Below are 18,023 nucleotides of genomic sequence, written 5' to 3'. Positions count from 1 at the left end.
GCCACCTATAACCAAAACAGAACTACACCCAGACATATAATAATCAAGATCCCAGAAATTCACTCCAAGAACAGAATATTAAAAGCCATTAGAGAAAAGAAACAGATCACTTATAAAGGAAAACCGATCAAAATCACGGGCAGACTTCTCAACACAGACCATCAAATCAAGAAGAGCTTGAAGTATTCCAAGCCCTGAATTGAAATAACCTCCAGCCCAGATTGATGTACCCTGAAAAACTGTCTTTAGAAATTAATGGAGAAACAAGATGCTTCTGTGACAAAGAGGAACTGGAAGGACTGGTGACCACCAATCCAACCCTGTAAAGAATACTGAAGGACATCCTAGAGAGAGAGAAAAAAATACCCAGATTTCAGCAACAGTGACAGAGAGGCCTCAATGAATGGGGCAGAAAGTTGAATGAAGGAGAAAAGCAGACAACTAATGGCAGAAAAATAGTATAGCAGAAATGAGGCAGAGAAGGTTGGCTATAATCTCTAATACAGATGGCCTTGACACACTTTTAAAAAAAAGAAAAAAGAAACACAGGCAGAGTAATCAGGAGGTAGGGTCCACTGAGATGCTCTGTATAGGACATACAATTAATCTGAAAAAGGGTTTATGCACCAAAAATCAAACATGAGGAAATAATGCTCTATGTGACAGAGAAAAATAGGGGCAACTTGTCTAGCACCTGCAGATAGGTTGGAAAGACAGGCTTTTGTAGGTAAAGGAATACAACCTGAGATCAAGTCCAGGCGTGAGAAGGTTCGGAGCCACTTAGGTAAATAGCAGGCTGCCTACCCCTCCCCCATCTAAAAACTGAGGGAGTTGGTGGGACCCAAAATGCACAGTGCACCTTATGGGAATGAAAGGGAAGGAATAGTACAAAAAAAGAAGGCAGAGGATATTGTTAACAGTGTGTCAGGATTCAAAACCCACATTACTCACACCACTCTGTTTATACTCTATTCCAGTTTGTCTACTTGTACTAGATTCAAGGGAACAGACAGCTATCTCCAAAATAGCAGGATATAGTATGGTAATCACCCTTAATTTCCTATTAAGTTAATCTGAAGCCCTGTATAACTTATACTGTTTTACCATGACTGACCTTAGTTGAATCTGGTTTGTTAGATTGCTGTTTGGTATTGACAGATTTTATTCAAATCTGTTGATAGTATCAAGTGCGACAGTATAGGCAACTACACTGAACATGACAAGATTCACTAGGATACCCATATCTGGTTTGATTATTACCTGCTTTTGAAGTTTTACACTGTCTACAATGTTTTGTTTTTATCAATATTTTTATGTACTGCTATATTCAATTATACTATACCTGATGATATAGACAATTCTATTGAAGTTGAGACAACACAGTAACCATTGTAGATCACCTTGTACTGTGGTGCTTTTTTTTTTTTTTTGTCTTTTTCGTTTTTATCGGTACCAGGGATCGACTCACGACTGCACACTTGCAAGGAAGGCGCTTATGCCCCTGAGCTAAATCCCCAGCCCCTGTACTGTGGTTTTATATGACTTTTTCATTTCATGTTTTTATAGGAATATGTTTTGTCTTGATTTGTTTTGTTTCTCCTTCTAATACAGAAAGGACAGAAATACATATAGAAACTCATATAAGCATAGAATCTATAAAGTTTATGAGAACTGATCATATATTGCATAATGAAATGAACAACTACTTTGAAGAAAGACACACTAAGTCACCCACCAGTGTTGATTCTGTAGTGTCATGATGTGAAATCCAGCAATACTATTATTCTTCATTCAGAGTGATTTTAGCCTGTTTTGTTTTGTTTAATTTTAACATGCACGAAGGTATGGACAGCTATTTTGAAGAGAATGAGAGACACAATGACAGCCATTGTTGACTCCCTTGTTGTCTGGTCTTGAAGACCTAAAATGCCTTCCTCATCCTGTTCAGATCAGTTCTATATTATGTTGTTTCATGTGAATTCTTTGTATCTGAAGATATGGACAACTATTTAGAAGAAAACAAGACAATATGATAGTGAAGACCTCTGATTGTCTTGCTTTGAAATTCATGTCTCTTACATTGCTTTCTTATGTTCTGTTTTATTCTGTTCTGTTCTGTGCAGTTTTACCCTCTTCAAAATAAAAAAGTCATAAACATGTTTTTAAAAAGACAGAAAGGAAGTGGAAAGACACCTATATTCACAGATTAGAAGGTTTAATATTGTTAAGTATGAGGATTAGCCATAGGGATCTACCAATGCAGTCCATCTCATCAAAATTCCAATGATTTTTTTTTGCAGAAATTTGAAAAATCCTAAAATTCATTTGGAAACAATATTGAAAACTATCAAGGATGGAAGACAGATTTTCTAAACTTGAAACTCCGAACTTCTAGTCCCAGTTTTCTGAGAAATTTCTGCACTGATTTCCACAGTGGTTGCACCACCTTACACTTAAGGTTATGGTCTCAAGGTACATCCATTTGCCTAGAAATGTCTTGCACATATCCTTCATTATGACAAAATAGTACTCCTTTACATAAAAAAATACAGATATGCAGCTTCATGGAATGGACTATCAAGCACAAAAAAAGACCCTTAGCACACAAAAAAATTTTTTTCCAACAAGGTTCCAATACTGTTCAGTAGGGGAAAACAGTCTTTTCAACAAACCCTGTTGGAAAAATTAGGTATTCATATGCTGAAAAAAGAAATTAGATTCTTTTACTACATATAAAAGTTAATTCCTAAAGGACTCATAAGAGGTAAAATTATAAACTTCTTAGAAGAAAACACAGGGGTAAAACTTTGTAGCACAGGATTTGTCAATGATGTTATAGATAGAACTTGAAGACATATACAAAAGGAAAAAATGCATAAATTGGACTACATTAAAATTAAGAATTTTTGGGCTGGGGATTTAGCTCAGCGGCATAAGCACCTGCCTTGCAAGCAGGCAGTCGTGAGTTTAATCCCTGGTACCGATAAAAACAAAAAAGACAAAAAAAAATTAAGAATTTTCATGAATCAGAGGGTAGAAAGCAAAGTCTATAGAGTAGAAGAAAATATTTGCAAATCAGAATATGTAAAGATATACTAAGGCTTCCCACAATTCAACTACAAATACCATTTCACAAATGGGTAAAGGGGGGCTGGGGATTTAGCTCAAGGGCTGGGGATTTAGCTCAGTGGCATAAGCACCTGCCTTGCAAGCAGGCAGTCGTGAGTTCGATCCCTGGTACCGATAAAAACGAAAAAGACAAAAAAAAAAAAAAAAAACTATCACAAATGGGTAAAGGACTTAAATAAATATTTCTTCTTTGAAGTTATAAAAATAGCCAATAAACACATGAAAAGATATTCAAGATCATTCATTAGCCATTAGAAAAATGCAATTCAAAACCAATTTATGCTAAGTAAAATAATATTATAGGCCAAAAAACCCACCATAAACAGGAAATAACGAATGTTGATGAGGGTATGGAGAAAGTGGAGCTGGTGGGAATATAAAGTTTTTCCACAAGCTGTGGGGTTACAAATAGGACTGTCAAGCCGGGTGTGGTGTTGAACACCTATAACTTCAGCGCTTGGGAGGCTGAGGCAGAAGGACTGCCATAAGTCTGAGGCCAGCCTAGTTCCATAGTGGGTTCAAGGTCAGCCTGAGCTGCATAGTGAGACCCTACATCCAAAAAAAAAAAGTCATATGCTCTAGCAATATATGCTTTCTGAATATATGCCTTAAAGAATTGAAAGCAGGGACTAAGATACTTGTATGCAAATGTTTACCACAGTATTATTCACAAAAGCCAAAAGTTGAAAGCCCAAGTGTGTGCCAACACACAACTGGCATATTTTAAGAATATACTGTATATGCAGTGCAATAGTATTCAGTCAAAAAAAAAAAAAAAAAAGGAAACATGGTGTAATATGGATGAGCCTTGAAAGCATTATGCTAAGTCAGACAGGCCAGACACCAAAGAATAAATATGATTCCAACTAAATAATTAAATGAATTACCTAGGGTAGGTAAATTTATAGAGACAGAGTTGAATAGACGTTGCCAGAGGCTGGAGAAGCAGGAAGAAGGTATGAGTAGTAATTGTTTAAGAGGTACAGAGTTTGGTTTGGCATGAGGAACAGGTTCTACAACTGGATATTGGCAATGGTTGCCTAATGTTATGAATATAGTTAATATCACTAAATCATACACTTAAAATAGTTAAAATGCTATATTTTATGTTACTGTGTATTTCACTAGAAAGTGTTCTGCATATACTGGAAATAAAATGAGATTCATAACACAGAAGCTTAATGTGTGCTTACAAAACAACTACTCATACGGCAACAGTACACATACAAATTATTAGCATAATGAGACAATAACTCAAATTCTAAAAATGACCAACAACGTAATGTAATTTCAATCAAGATCCTAGTATATTCTTGTGGAATAAGTTGACCTTTAATTTTATCTAGAAATGCCAAAATCAAAATAGCTAAGATATAAAACAGGACAAAAGTATTTATCTATTAGATATGTCTTGTAAGATTAGTATCATTAAGTTAGCAGGGTAACTAAGGCATTGTACTAAGACAACACAAGAAATAACAATTAGACTAATGGAATATAATAGAGTCTAGAAACCAATCTATATGTGCACAGTTGATTTACAACAAAACAGCACTGAAGAACACTAGAGAAATTATATTTCTTTTTTTCAATAACTAATGGTGGTAAAACTGAATGGCTATTTAGAAAAATGAAACTTAGTCATTGTCTGACATAATATAGAACTTAGATTCCAGGTCTATGTGGCACATAGCAAAGCTTGGGAGGCAATTTTGGGGAGTTATCTTTTATCTCCTATTTAAGAGGACAGGGGACAAAAAAATAGAAAGAATGGTAAATTTAACCATATTGACTACTGCCTCCCTATATTTACCAACCTTAAAGTATTTACATTTCTTAGTCTATTAATACCTTGCTTTGTAATACCTATCTTAAACCCATCCTAACATCTCCTTTTTGAGTTATTGTCAGGACTCTACCAAGTTGATGTTCTTCCTTGGCCTAGTAAGTGAAGCTCAGGTTTGAACAGCAGGTTTCCTTAGTGATCTTTGTGGAGGAGTTGACAGTCGCTAATCCCTCATTTTTTTGAGATATATACCAAAATCATTATAGATGAAATTGGAATTCTGAAGGCAACTCCAAAATAAATTTAATAAAAGAGAAAGGAGATAGAGGTAGATAAAATTAGTCATTAAATTATTGATGCTGAGGGGCTGGGGATTTTAGCTCAGCGGCCTAAGCACCTGCCTTGCAAGTACGCAGTCGTGAGTTAGTCCCGGTACCAATAAAAAAAAAACAAAACAAACAAACAAAAAAACCCACAAATTATTGATGCTGGGTAACAGTACATGGGAAGTCACTAAACTATTCTATTGTCGTTATTTTAAATTCTCTGTTATAATAAAAAATTATTTTTCTTTTTATAGTCCACAACAAAGGGTGTTCATTACAGTCAAACTATACTCTTATGTCTGAAACTATCAGGCTTGAGTTTAGAAAGCATGTAGCAAAACAAAACTTAAAATTGTGCTGGATTTTGCAGTTCTGCTACTGATGGAACGTAGAGAAAAACAAAGTGGTTACGGTTTTTAAAATTTTTGTTTTTGTTGAGACAGGCTTCATTACATAGTTCAGGCTAGCACTGAATTCACTCTGCAGGTCAAGTTGGCCTTAAATTCACAGTGGTCCTCCTGCCTCAGGCTCCCAAGTGCTGGAACTACAGGCACGTGCCACCATGCCTGGATTCAGAGTAGTTATAGGTTTGACAGAAAGAATTATTGTTAATACTTTCTACAACAACTCTCATGTTAAACTAAGATATATTTAACTCAAGTTTGGTATTTAAATCTTGGTTAAAACAAACGAACAAAAGGAATATTTTTTATCCCTTGTGATTTATTTAGAGGGTGAAAGTGTGTTACAGTGAGTCAGTTTTTTAGTTGTGCTTAGAATGTGTTCTTTCTTACATTTTACTTTGGAAAGTGAAGCTTCTTATTCTTTCTTAGAATCCTGGATCTTATGATTGATCAGTATTAGCAACCCATGCACAGCTCAAGTGATGCCTAATTTGAGGCTTTGAATAGTTACTCATATAAACTGACTTTTCTGTGCATTTGTTTGGAGGAGAGTCCAGTTCAGGTTGATGTCCGGGGAACCAATGAGGCTCTCGCTTAAATCCTAAGGGAAGGAAAGATAAACAGAAACAGTCAAGAACAAGAGTGTTAGTAACTGACCTCTGTCTCACTTAGAGCATAGTGAGGCCCACCAAAACTGGGAAAATAGAGCTGGGGATATAGCTCAATGGCAAAGTGCCTGTCTTACAAGCACAAGGTCCTGAGCTTGATTCCCCGTACCAAAAATAAATAAAATAAAATAAGTCGAGAAAAATTGTTCACTTATTCACTCATTCAGTTTACTTGTTTGAGACAGGGCCTTGCTACATATTCCAAGCTGGCTTTTAATTCACTACATAGCCCAGGCTGACCTTGAACTTACGGCAATTCCTCCAGCCTCAATCCCCTGAGTGTTGAGATTACAGGTATGCACCATTATGCCTGGATCATTCGGTTTACTTTTATTTGAATTTCTTCTATGTGCTAAACACTGAGCTAGATTCTGAGAATGCAACAATTAAAAAAAACTAGAGCCGGGCGTGGTCACTCATGCCTATAATCCCAGGACTTGCGAGGCTGAGGCAGGAGGATCATTGAGGCAGGAGGATCATCGAGACCAGCCTGGGCTACAGAGTAAGCTCAAGGCCAGCCTGAACTGCATAGTGAGACCCTGCCTCAAAAAGACAAAAATTTTAAAAAAATTCCTTCTCCACTCCCACTGCTTCACTTGACTAGCCTAAAAAATAAAAATAAAAAAACAACAACAAAAAAACACTAGTCCACCTACTATGGGTTGAAAGTAGCAATTTGGTGTTGTAGCTTGTATCATATGTTGTTTCAAAGTAGTGTTGAAACTGGAAAGAAAAATTACTAGATTAAGAATCTAGAGTCTACATTTAATATTTAATATTAAGAATCTAGAGTTTACAATTAATGTCAGGAAATAAAGGATACTAGTTCATGAAATTTAATGGACTGTCTCATTTCAGATAGATTAGTTGTCTACATGTTGGTCAGTCAATATATTACTTTCATATATATATATATATATATTTTTTTTTTTTTTTTTTTTTTTTTTTTTGCGGTACTGGGGATGGAACTCATGACCTCATGCTTGCCAGGCAGGCACTTATGCCACTGAGCTAAATCCCCAGTCCATTACTTTCATGTTCTTTGTACATTTGTTGGCTTAGGAGAGTTTTAAGAGCAAGACTCAGATGCACGACAAGTCCAGGTAGGCAAAGGTCAAAAGAAAAGCAAATCAAGTCAGAAGACATTATATCTTCCTGTAGATTAACAAATAAAGTCCAAACAGAAGCAAGACAGAGAGTATTTACCCATCCTTTTGATTCCTTACATTTAATGTTCAATTTGATACTAAAGTGGGACACATGGTCCAGTTGAAGACTGCCCCCTCCCCCAATCACGTTACTGATGGAAGACTGAGAAGAGCTTAGATTCCTGCACTGGTGTTTCTTCTAGCAGGCAGAAACAAAAGAAGGACACGTTAGATTACCTGAGAAGGCAAGGGTTTGGGCTGCACAATATTCCTTAGGTCATATCTTTCCTGGTTCCAGTTTCCTACCAGAGTTCGGTTAGAATAGGAATTCTCACTAGTGGTACATCTCCATCCATATTGGAAAAATTTGGATGTATCATTCCAATCTATCCACACTTCACCATGGCCATCTGCATTAATGAGGCTTCCATAGTGTGGGTTTGTGAGGAAACGAACAAGGCTCTGTTTCTGGAAAAAGACAAGAACAGAAAAGCTTATTGCACAAACTAAGAGCAGAAAAAGTTCCACCTTCCTACACTCTTTATATGGCAAGGTATAACAGAAGTACACCTTATGCTTTCTGCTTTCCTCCAATATTCTGTTTCTGCCGGTCTAGGTACATGGACCTACTGACTTATCCTCTCAACTTGCAGTAGCGAATGACTACATAAAAACTCTCCCTAACACTGAAAAATACAGAAAAACCTTTAGCACCTCATATGGAAAACTAGCTAAATGTTCAGGTAATTTTGAGGGGTAGGAATTGAGGGACTAAGGATATTATTACAGAGAAAGACAATGAGAAATGAATTGACTAAGTAGACAATACTATAAAAGAACAATAAATGATAATTTCTTTCCTTTTAGTCTCAACTCAAAAAATACCTCCCCTAAAGTTAACCATTCTCTTCTATCTTGTTCAGAACTTTATCTTCATATTTCACCATATTTTTATCTTTCTACTGTACATTAGAATTCATCGTGTCATATCTGTTCAACTGAACTGTATATTCCTTGAGGATGATGTTTTATTATTGCATCTTCTGTCTTTCCAATCAGTAGTGCTTTGCATATACCAGATGATCAATATCTGAATTTCACTTTTGAAGAATAAAAAACCTAAGGGGTTTTTTTGTGGGGAGTGGTTTCCAAAACAAGGCTAATCTTTTGGCTTAGAAACAAGGTGATACCTCCCCTGAAGAACTGTAATTTGATGAGTAGTTTGACTTGTCCGAAGTGTTCATAAGAAATTTAAACAAATCCAGATATGCTTTTTCCATGTTTACTTAAGCTGTCACTAAATATGTTCTTCCCAGGTATCCAAGCAAAGAAAAGTATGTAGATCACTCAGGCCGAAAAGGTCAAGTGGCCATGATCTGGGAGCCACAACCCACCTGCCTTTTTATAGGCAAAGCCAAAAATGTAGCACTAAAGGATGGCATCTCAAATCACTGCCCTCACACCATATGCCTTTGTGAAGACAGAGACATTCACTGATGTCACCAAAAAGCATGATGACTAGAGAAGCTGGTCACACAAAGTCCAGTAGGTTTATTGCTCACACTGGAGACCCAGGAGATACTGTCCTTATGGTTAGAATGACAGATAGCACCATCCATTGAGCTGTCCAAATTAGAACGCTGAGGCTTATCTCTCACTCTGAAGTTTGTTTCAGCATTCATCCAATCACTTTAAGTCTTGTTTTTTTTTTTTTTTTTTTTGTCTTTTTCCTTTTTATCGGTACCGGGAATTGAACTCACGACTGCCTGCTTGCAAGGCAGGCGCTTATGCCGCTGAGCTAAATCCCCAGCCCCAAGTCTTGGTATTTTTTAATACTACTCTGCTTCTTCAATGCTGAGTTCCAACTCAGATCACTGTAAATTTTGTCTCTAGTACTATAGTTGCTTCCTATTTTTCTTATTATTAACCTTGTTCCTCTCCGATCCTTTCTGTGTGCAAGGAGAATTTTAAAAAATGAAGTCCGGTTGTATCATCTTATTTAAAATCTGTTCAGTGGCTTTCTGCTTTCCGAATATGATTTAGAGCTGTTTAGATTGTATAAAATAGCTCACTATTTCCATATGACCCAGCCTGTACTTAATCGTCTACTCTCCTCCCCAATGTGTTGTGTCAAACTCAACCACTCTGTTTTTGCTTGGTACTGGGGATGGAACCCAGGACCCTTGCATAGCCCAACCCATTTTTAATTTTTTTATTTTGAGACAGGATCTTGCTAAATTGCCCAAGCTGGGCTTGAATATACAATCCTCCCGCCTCAACCTCCTAGAATGCTGAGATTACAGACTTGGGAACTACTCTTTTTTCATTACACTCTTGGATATATTCTTTCCGGCTCTTCTTTCCTTTTGAACTTGGTAAGGGTTCGTTTCCTCCTCCCTCCTTTAGCTTTCAACGCTGCTTCCCTTCAGGAAATCTTTACACTTTGTTCCCAAACCTCAGGAGGGTTTTCCCTCTACAGCACCGTCTTACTCCACTTATAGTATCTGTCCCTTGCTGTGCATCCTCCACCAGGCTGTAGACAGGCTACATCTTGTGCATCCACATATCCAACCATCCTCACAGTGGCACAGCAGTAAGCATTCGATATTTCTCGAATGAGTAAGAAGGTAAAAGAAGCACCTGAAAAAACTCTGAGCAGCAGAGACACTGCGAGGCAGTCATTTCAGGCTAGATGAGAGCAGTTTTTAAAATCCTCAGCGTCAGGAATATTCAGGTCACACCCGATCTCTTGTTGTCTTCAGCTCTACTCCTCTCCTTCGGCCCGGGCCTCGCCTCATATGCCTCTACGCTGGTTACTGCTTGTGACCTCATGTTGGTGTGACGACGTCACTCTGAGCAGTCCTCGGACTACACGCCGTTTTGATCTTTCCGGGGGCGAGAAGGTGAGGGGGCAGGGGTGCTGGGTATCTCGCTTTCGCATTCATCGGAGAAGATGACTGGGAATCGCCGCACAGGTTTGTAAAGAAAATTCACGGCATGCAGTCGCGTCACCAACCCTTGACCGGCGAAAAGGAGGCGCTCGGAGACTTTGAAGGAAGTGACGTAAAAAATCAGCGCCAAGGAGAAAGTGAGCAAGGTGTCAAAGAAGGCCATGGTCCCTCGACGCCTCCTGTTGGTCGGCGAGGGGAATTTCTCCTTCGCTGCCGCTCTGAGCGAGACGATGGAGCCAAACTCTACTCTAACGGCCACCTGTCTCCAGCACCCAGCGGATTTGGCTGGGAATCCACTGGCCCGGGAGAATCTGCGGCGCCTGCGCGAACGAGGTAGCAGGCTCCGCCCCCTTCGCGAAGCCCCGCCCAACTGCGGGAGTGTCCAATAAGGAGGGGGTGAGGCGTGGGGAATGTGATGTAGGGATTGCTGAGGATTCTCTCAGAGATAGTTGTAGTAAGTCTGCTGTACGATTCTAACTGGGAGAGTTTTTTAGTTTCAGGTCTTACATCTTTTTAGCTGCGTATCACCCCTCTAAACTGTCTTTGGCAGGTACTGAGGTACGTTTCGGTGTGGACTGCACCCAACTGGCAAATGCCTTTGAACCACACAACAGGAAATTTGATCGAATTTATTTTAATTTTCCTCACTGTGGACGCAAAGCTGGAGTAGCTAAGAACAGGGAACTGCTTGCCAAGTTTTTCCAGAGGTGAGGAAAAGAGAGCCTGAAGAAAGTTAGTTACTATTACATGTTTGGAGAGAATACCGAGCCCCAAAGGAACCCACAATCTAGTTGGAAAGGTTGATTTATAACCATGGTATTAAATAAAATTACAAAATGTGCTCTTGAGACTATAAAGAAGAGTTATTTATTTTTAATAATGCAGAATAATGAGAGCCAGTATAGTCCGATGGTTAAAAGGATGAATTTAGATGCCAAACTGGCTGGATTCAAATCCTGGTCCATTACTTAATAGGTTTTAAGCAAACTTACTTAATCCTCATGTTCTCGGTTTTTTAAAATCTATAAACTGGAAATCTATAAACAGTAAGTGCATCATACCATTATTTTGAATTTAAAATGGTGCTTTACACTCCACCAAATATGTGATACTTTTGGAAGTCTCCATTAGGTTATAGTTGTCAAGTAACTTTTCACAAAAACAGTGCTTTAAAGTATCATTTAAACTAGAATTTTGATAGCCAGAGGCAATGAAAAAACTTTCTAAGTGGGGAGGAACATTCTTTATAATGAATGTGATCATTATATATATCAAAAGTGTGCCAATAAAGTTAATTTTTTAAAACATGGGGAGGTCGAGCATGGTGGCACATGCCTGCAATCCCAACACTTTGGGAGGCTGAGGCAGGAGGATTGCCATGAGTTTGAGGCTAACCTGGGCTACAGAGTGGGTTCAAGACCAGCCTGAATTACAAAGTGACACCTTGTCTCAAAGAACTGAGGCAGGAGGATTGCCATGAGTTTGAGGCTAACCTGGGCTACAGAGCGGGTTCAAGACCAGCCTGAATTATGAAACACCTTGTCTCAAAGAAAATCCCCTAAAATAAATAACTTAATTAAAAATGGGGAGAAATAGCCCAAGCAGGCAATTATGAATAGGAAGTTTGCTGATTAATATTTCTATGACATAGAGATGAACAGCATTAGAGCAGATACCAAGAATTGTTATGGGGCACATGATTATACTGTATATTTGCATTTTTTGTGTATTTGAAGTTTAATGTTTGCAACTATGATTGGTTTTTAATTATTTCATAGCTAACTCACATGTATATTGGTACCTTCTAGGGTAATTTCTACTTGTTTCTGATACCTTTCTTTTTTTTTTTATTTTTTATTTTTTACCCTATTAGCTGTGCAGATATTCTTGCAGAGGACGGAGAAGTTCATGTGGCACTGTGTAGAGGACAAGGCGGTACTCCCGCTGATAAGCCCCAGAGAGAATGGCACAACAGTTGGCAAGTAGTTGCCATGGCAGCTCTGGGGGGCCTTATTTTAAGTGATGTGCTTCCCTTCAGCTGTGACGCTGTGCCGGGATACAAGTGCACTGGATATAGGTAAGAAATAACATAGGCCTAAGCCTTCTCCTTTTTCATCTATCTCACTTATGAGAAACACGCAGGATTTTTTTCCTGACGATTTCCTAATTAAGTTTCTAGAAGCACTTGCTTTCATTAGTAATGACAGACTGAAGACTATACTCTTGTCTTTTTGGCCAGGAGTCAAGATAAGCCCTTTCATGTAGAAGGTGCTTTGAACCATGTCTTCACCCGGAGCTTACCCTTTGAAGATTCTAAACCCAGAATCTTCAGAATCAAGCTGGGAGACAAGTGTTTTTCTTTTCTAGAACCAGAAGCACTTGCAGGAAAGTTGAACAGGTAATCTTAATGTGCTGGAAATTACTTACACCTGAATGTCTTACAGCCTGAATGTCTTGATGGGCACCTATATTTTGAACAGCTGATACATAAATTGTTAATGATGTTGGTACTGTGAATCCTGGTCAGTCCTATATAGTGGAAGGTTGGTGGCTGCTATAGTTCTGGAAAATTGTTGACTCACTTTTGCTGGGGGTATAGTTCATTATTAGAGTGCTTACCTAGCATGCTATGAAAAAAAAGAGAGAAAAGCAAAATAAAAGTATCTGATATCTCTCTTTATGATAATTTTTGTTCCCTATCATGATCAACTTAAATATAATTATTTGCTACATAAATGGTTATGTTTTAATTCTTGCTATATTATAATTTAAGTGAGAAAAATTATTTTTTGTGTGTTTACACAGGGGTTTTCTGGAAGCATCTTCATGTCACCCTATCAAAACCATAAATGAGAAACTCATTGCTGGATTGGGCTCAGCTTTCCCTCTGAAAATGCTGAAGTGTTCTTGTCCCCTGCTGCAACAGGAAAGCACCAGTGTTTTCCCTTCCTGGAACAGTGACATTCTGTCTGCCTTTTGGGTTAATCTCTATGAACATAACTTAAATTGCAAGTCTTTAGTTGATGAAACACAAGAAATCACTGAGTCTCTGGTGTCATTTTCAGATCGTATCTTTGCCAGGAGTCCTAGAGGAAATGGTAATAAAGAAGCTCCTGAAGGAATCTGTGAACCAGTCAAGGTCTGTCTTAGATCTTCTCTTCTAGTCCACGTGCAGGCTGTCATCCAAGCACCAGATTTCCTCCCAGGATCTCTGAACATCCTCAGTGGACCCGTTTTTCGGAAGTGCCACATTTCACCATTCACAATGCCAGCATTTCATGAGACTTTAGTTATCTTTGGGGTCAATCAAAATCTTAAGCATCACTGTCTTTTATCATTGCTGGATCACCTAAAAGCCACGTTAGAGAGTCTTCTGACCCAGACACTGTTGGAGGATGCTAAGCTGAGCAGTTCAGTGGAGTTTGCTCTTCAACCAAATGGAATAGATTATATGATTCATGTGAAGTCTCCTAAATTTGGCTTAGATTGCGCCAAAGATCTGATTATTGGGTCTGTCATCACATCTGCTATAAGCATTACACATAAGGACCAATGTTTTGTGATTATATCTATAAACTTGGATTTATTAACTATGCTCATCTGGAATATCTCTGACTGGAGAATATTATGGACCTTTGATAACCGTTTCCTGAAAAATTTTGTCCCTGAGAAAATAGCACCCTTTAAAAGCTATTCCCTGTATCCTCCATGCTACGTGCATGATATTAGTTTTTGGTTAAATGAGAAGAAAGGGTTCGATGAATTAGAGTTTCACACTGTGGCCCGAGCAGTGTCCCAGGACACTATTACATCCATACAGTTACTTGGTCGTTTTCAACACCCAAAGACTGGACAGATCAGCTTATGCTATAGATTGACCTATCAGACATGTGATAAGGCCCTTACCCAGCAACAGGTAGCATTAAGGCAGCTCCAGTTTAGAAAAGAGATTCAACAACAACTACATGTTACACCTCGATAGATTAGTAAATTCATTTCTACAGTATGATCCTTCATTGGGTACAGATGAAAAAGAAAAGCTTGTGATTGGCTGAGTATTCTCTCTGTACTGTGTTTTGTTTTGTTTATAAAATCTTTTTCTCTGTGACTATAGCATTGTTGGCTTACCCTAACGATACTTGTAACTGTATGACTCAAATTTAGAGTGTAATATGATTGGAGATCTTTGGAGTTGTACAGTATTTTGGTTTTTGAGTAATAGACTCCTCCAAAACAAAACAAAAACACCCTAGCCTCCTATATGTTAGGTGCTTTGTTGCTAAGAGGCAATAGAACTTAGTTTTCAATCTTTAATTAAATATTTTTTAGTCTACAGAAGAATTGTTTGACAAACAGTATACTTAGCTACAATCAGAATGTTAATATTGTTGGAATCCTTTATTTGCTCACATCGAAATCTTTGATCTGCCTGCATACATAATGATCTGGGACTGCTGCATGGCCAAGTAGCAGACTCTTTTTCTCCCTCTTTCTTTTTTTTTCTTTGTACCAGGGATTGAACTCACAACCTCATGCTTGCCACTGAGCTAAACCCCCACCCCGGCAATAGAACTTAGATGTCTAATCAATTGTGTTTATAAATGTATTTCCTAAATTGTGAGTCCCAGTTCCCTTAACTCTGTTATCATACCAGATTAATTTATAAGGTTGGCTTTTGGGATTAGGCCAACATGTATTAGCTTGATAAATTGCAGGCATATTTGGTGTTATTACTGTATATCATGATATCATCATACTTTTTCTGTAATGGGCTTGGAAAAATCATGGAACCAATAAGTGTCAGATTTAGGATTAATATTTGGGCCTGACCCTAAAGCAGTGGTGGTGAGCCTATGGCACATGTGCCACAGCGGGCTGTTTGTATCACTGAAAGCTCTGAAATGTTCACTATCACTGCTCTAAAGCCATTTTCTTCCTGCTACTTTCTGTTATTTTTCTTTGATCAGCATGAAATGGATATATAAGATATATCCAAAACAGGATGTTTAACTTGATAACCTGATAACCGTGACTGCATATGGGAACTAGCAATTGGATTAATCTCTGTTTTAATACTTGGGAAGTTTTAGTTGAAACCATAATCTTCTGGGGCTCTGCTGATTTCAGCTCTTCACCTATAAACTTGTCTTAGTTCGTGGTACTGAGCTCCACAGCATGGGACAGAGCTCTGAGACTGAGGCAGTGACAATGTCAGGGTTAAAATGAATGATCATAAAGATCAGTTATATTGTCAGCAATGTGCCTTTGTAAGACTGCCTCTATGAAATCAAGGGTTTTCTCTTGATCTGGTGCAAAGATAAGTCAGTCCTCAGTTGGAATATGACACCAGCCTTTATTAACTATGCAATTTTGGGCTTGGTTCTCTTACAGGTGAAACAAGGAGCTTGTGAGAATTACATTTTTAATTTAAAAAAATTGGGGGGCAGGGTCTCATTAAGTCACTAAGTTGCTCAGGAGAGACTTGAACTTTTGATCCTTCTTCCTCAGTCTTCCAGAATCCTAGGAATGCATACAGGTATGCACCACAATACCTGCCTACGAATTAAAGTCTTAAAAAAGAATAAATGTAAAAATGCCTACCACGATGCTGCAGAAGCAACGACAGTCATTGATGTGTGGTTCATTTTGCTGCACAGGATTTCATTAGTCTTTCACGTTTTAGTCTACAATTCTGGCATTACTGTTTTGTCTCTTAAGCACTTATTAGCTACTGGTTGACTTTGTCACTCTTAATAAAATACAGAAAGGGCAAGGTCTTAAAAATGACCTTTTTATGAACCTCTCTGTTAGGCAGCTGTGCTGATGATCTTTAACTGAATACCTCCGAACACTTCACTTTATAGTTCTGTAAACCACTTTATTTGTGTTTTCATTTAAATAAACTGAAGGTTTTTATAGGCGGGTGGGGAAAATTAGAGGGAAAAATACCGAGTTCAAAGTAGGTGGATGAGGAACGCCAAGTCTCAGGTTCCATTTGCAGTCCCAATTGGACCAGTGATGTTATAATTGGTCTTTTCTGCGCATGTCACGGTCTTTTGTCCCTCGGCGGACACCGTTGGCAGTCAAGCTATGTCTGCGCGCTCGCTGACTTGGTAGCGTGCGGAATTTCATCTTCTTTTTCCGCAATTGCCATGGCGAGCCGAGGGGCTCGGCAGCGACTGAAGGGCGGCGGCAGTAGCGGCGGGGACACGGCCCCGGCCGCGGACAAGCTGCGGGAGCAGCTGGGCAGCCGAGAGGCCGGAGGCGCGGAGCACCGGCCCGAGTACGAGTGCGGGCGCGGCGGGGGCGTGGCCGGGTCGGGGCTGCTCGCGGGGTCGCTGGCTCCCGCCGCGGGGTCCGGAGCTTTGTTCGGCCAGGCCTTTCTCCTCTTCCGGGAGGACTGACGTTGCAGTCTTGGCCCCGCGGTAGGGTCTCTTCTCTCGTGGAGCAACCTCGGAGCATGGATCTGTGATGTTTCTGGCCAGGCCCAGAGTGAGCTGGCTTTGTGGTGTTGGCTTCGGCATCGCAGACTATGTGTGGGAGAGATTGGCGGGAGCAGCTTTTATTTCCCCCAGAAGTTCCCCCCTAACTTTTCTGTGTGGGCTCCCCCAACCTCCAGCACTTGCCGGCAGCCACCTGTCCCCAAGCTGGCAGGCTGCAGGCTAGGATTGCTTTAGAAAAGCTGTCAACACATGGAATTGAAGCAGTATACGTATCTTCTACCTGTTCAGCTGCTGTTCATTTGAACATATGGGGAGATGAATAAAGCCATTGAAAGTAATAAACTTGTTTAAGGGAGAAAAGGAGTGTGAGAGGACTGAGGCCTTCCAGTGAGTCAGGGGTGGCCTGAAATAAACCGAATATTGTAGATGGAATAAGCTGAAATAGAATTAGCTTACACCTTAAAAGTGTGAAGAGTGCTTACAGACCTTATTCATGCTACTCAAAACAAACGGTTCACCTTTTTGAGTGAATGATGTATTTTTTGCTTTTCTCTTGTCTAGTGTTACTCCTGGTTAGCAAGTCCTTCCTGACACATGGTTTTTTGGTTTGTTTTTTGCTTCTGAGCAGATTATCTGGAAACAAAGCAGGACAAGTCTGGGCACCAGAAGGATCTACTGCTTTCAAGTGTCTGCTCTCAGCAAGGTTATGCGCTGCTCTTCTGAGCAACATCTCCGACTGTGATGAAACTTTCAACTACTGGGAACCAGTAGGTCATTTTCGTTTTTGGTTTTTGTTCTTAATTTTTGTCTCTTGAGACTTATTACCAGACAAGATACAAGTAACATACAAGTGTGGCTATGAACTGTTGAAGGCTGTGGGAAATTTTGCTGGTTTAGTCAAAGCTGTGATTTGTAATTATCTTTTAAAACTATTTGGAGATAGTTTTAAAAGTTAATTACCATAAAACCTAAAGGAAGAACATCTTATTGTGCTTCTCATGTCTAAATTCTGCTTCCCACAAGCACACACTTTCTGTCAGTCCTTTATATAATTGTCACAGTGCCAATCAAAACAGCGCAACTAAATTGCATATATTATTTTGATTTAGAATTAGAATTTGGACTTGATTTAGAACTCAGAAGTAAGATTTTCATATAATATTTTGCA

The 18,023-nt window shown here is 39.1% G+C and overlaps 3 protein-coding genes across 10 annotated transcripts in view; 2 read left to right on the top strand and 1 right to left on the bottom strand.

Annotated features, from left to right (window-relative positions):
* Positions 1–5,944: 5,944 nt before the first annotated feature.
* Cfap68 (cilia and flagella associated protein 68) lies at positions 5,945–10,286 on the bottom strand. 4 transcript variants are annotated; one of them, XM_003472698.5, is made up of 4 exons: positions 10,102–10,286; positions 7,699–7,929; positions 6,970–7,036; positions 5,945–6,246 (listed from the first exon to the last, which is right to left on the bottom strand). In XM_003472698.5, the coding sequence occupies exons 1-4, from the start codon at positions 10,141–10,143 to the stop codon at positions 6,086–6,088; spliced, it is 501 nt and encodes a 166-aa protein (XP_003472746.1). In that variant the 5' UTR covers positions 10,144–10,286; the 3' UTR covers positions 5,945–6,085. The 4 variants fall into 4 exon arrangements, with proteins under 4 accessions (XP_003472746.1, XP_063111816.1, XP_023422000.1 ...); XM_063255746.1 differs by lacking the exon at positions 10,102–10,286 and adding an exon at positions 8,652–9,581; XM_023566232.2 differs by lacking the exon at positions 6,970–7,036.
* Positions 10,287–10,458: 172 nt separating this feature from the next.
* Positions 10,459–16,032, top strand: Fdxacb1 (ferredoxin-fold anticodon binding domain containing 1). 2 transcript variants are annotated; one of them, XM_003472834.3, is made up of 5 exons: positions 10,567–10,745; positions 10,963–11,119; positions 12,286–12,489; positions 12,652–12,810; positions 13,218–16,032. In XM_003472834.3, exons 1-5 carry the CDS (start codon positions 10,574–10,576, stop codon positions 14,392–14,394), a joined length of 1,869 nt encoding a protein of 622 aa, XP_003472882.1. In that variant the 5' UTR covers positions 10,567–10,573; the 3' UTR covers positions 14,395–16,032. The 2 variants fall into 2 exon arrangements, with proteins under 2 accessions (XP_013011137.1, XP_003472882.1); XM_013155683.3 differs by lacking the exon at positions 10,963–11,119 and having other exon boundaries at positions 10,459–10,745.
* Positions 16,033–16,468: 436 nt separating this feature from the next.
* Positions 16,469–18,023, top strand: part of Alg9 (ALG9 alpha-1,2-mannosyltransferase) — a 91,920-nt gene continuing 90,365 nt past the window's right edge. For 2 of the 4 annotated variants that reach the window (XM_013155593.3, XM_063255744.1), the window contains exons 1-2: positions 16,470–16,695; positions 17,484–17,622. In XM_013155593.3, coding sequence (XP_013011047.1) covers positions 16,565–16,695; positions 17,484–17,622 — 270 coding nt within the window. In that variant the 5' untranslated portion in view covers positions 16,470–16,564. Of the gene's footprint in view, positions 16,696–16,818; positions 16,838–17,483; positions 17,623–18,023 lie in introns of those variants that run through there. The other 2 variants (XM_063255742.1, XM_063255745.1) reach the window with 2 other exon arrangements.

The sequence above is a fragment of the Cavia porcellus genome, unplaced genomic scaffold (assembly GCF_034190915.1).
Source record: "Cavia porcellus strain 051 isolate PalLab524CR breed Dunkin Hartley unplaced genomic scaffold, mCavPor4.1 scaffold_9, whole genome shotgun sequence".
In the NCBI taxonomy this organism is placed as follows: domain Eukaryota; kingdom Metazoa; phylum Chordata; class Mammalia; order Rodentia; family Caviidae; genus Cavia; species Cavia porcellus.
This window is presented reverse-complemented; position numbering and strand designations above follow the sequence as displayed.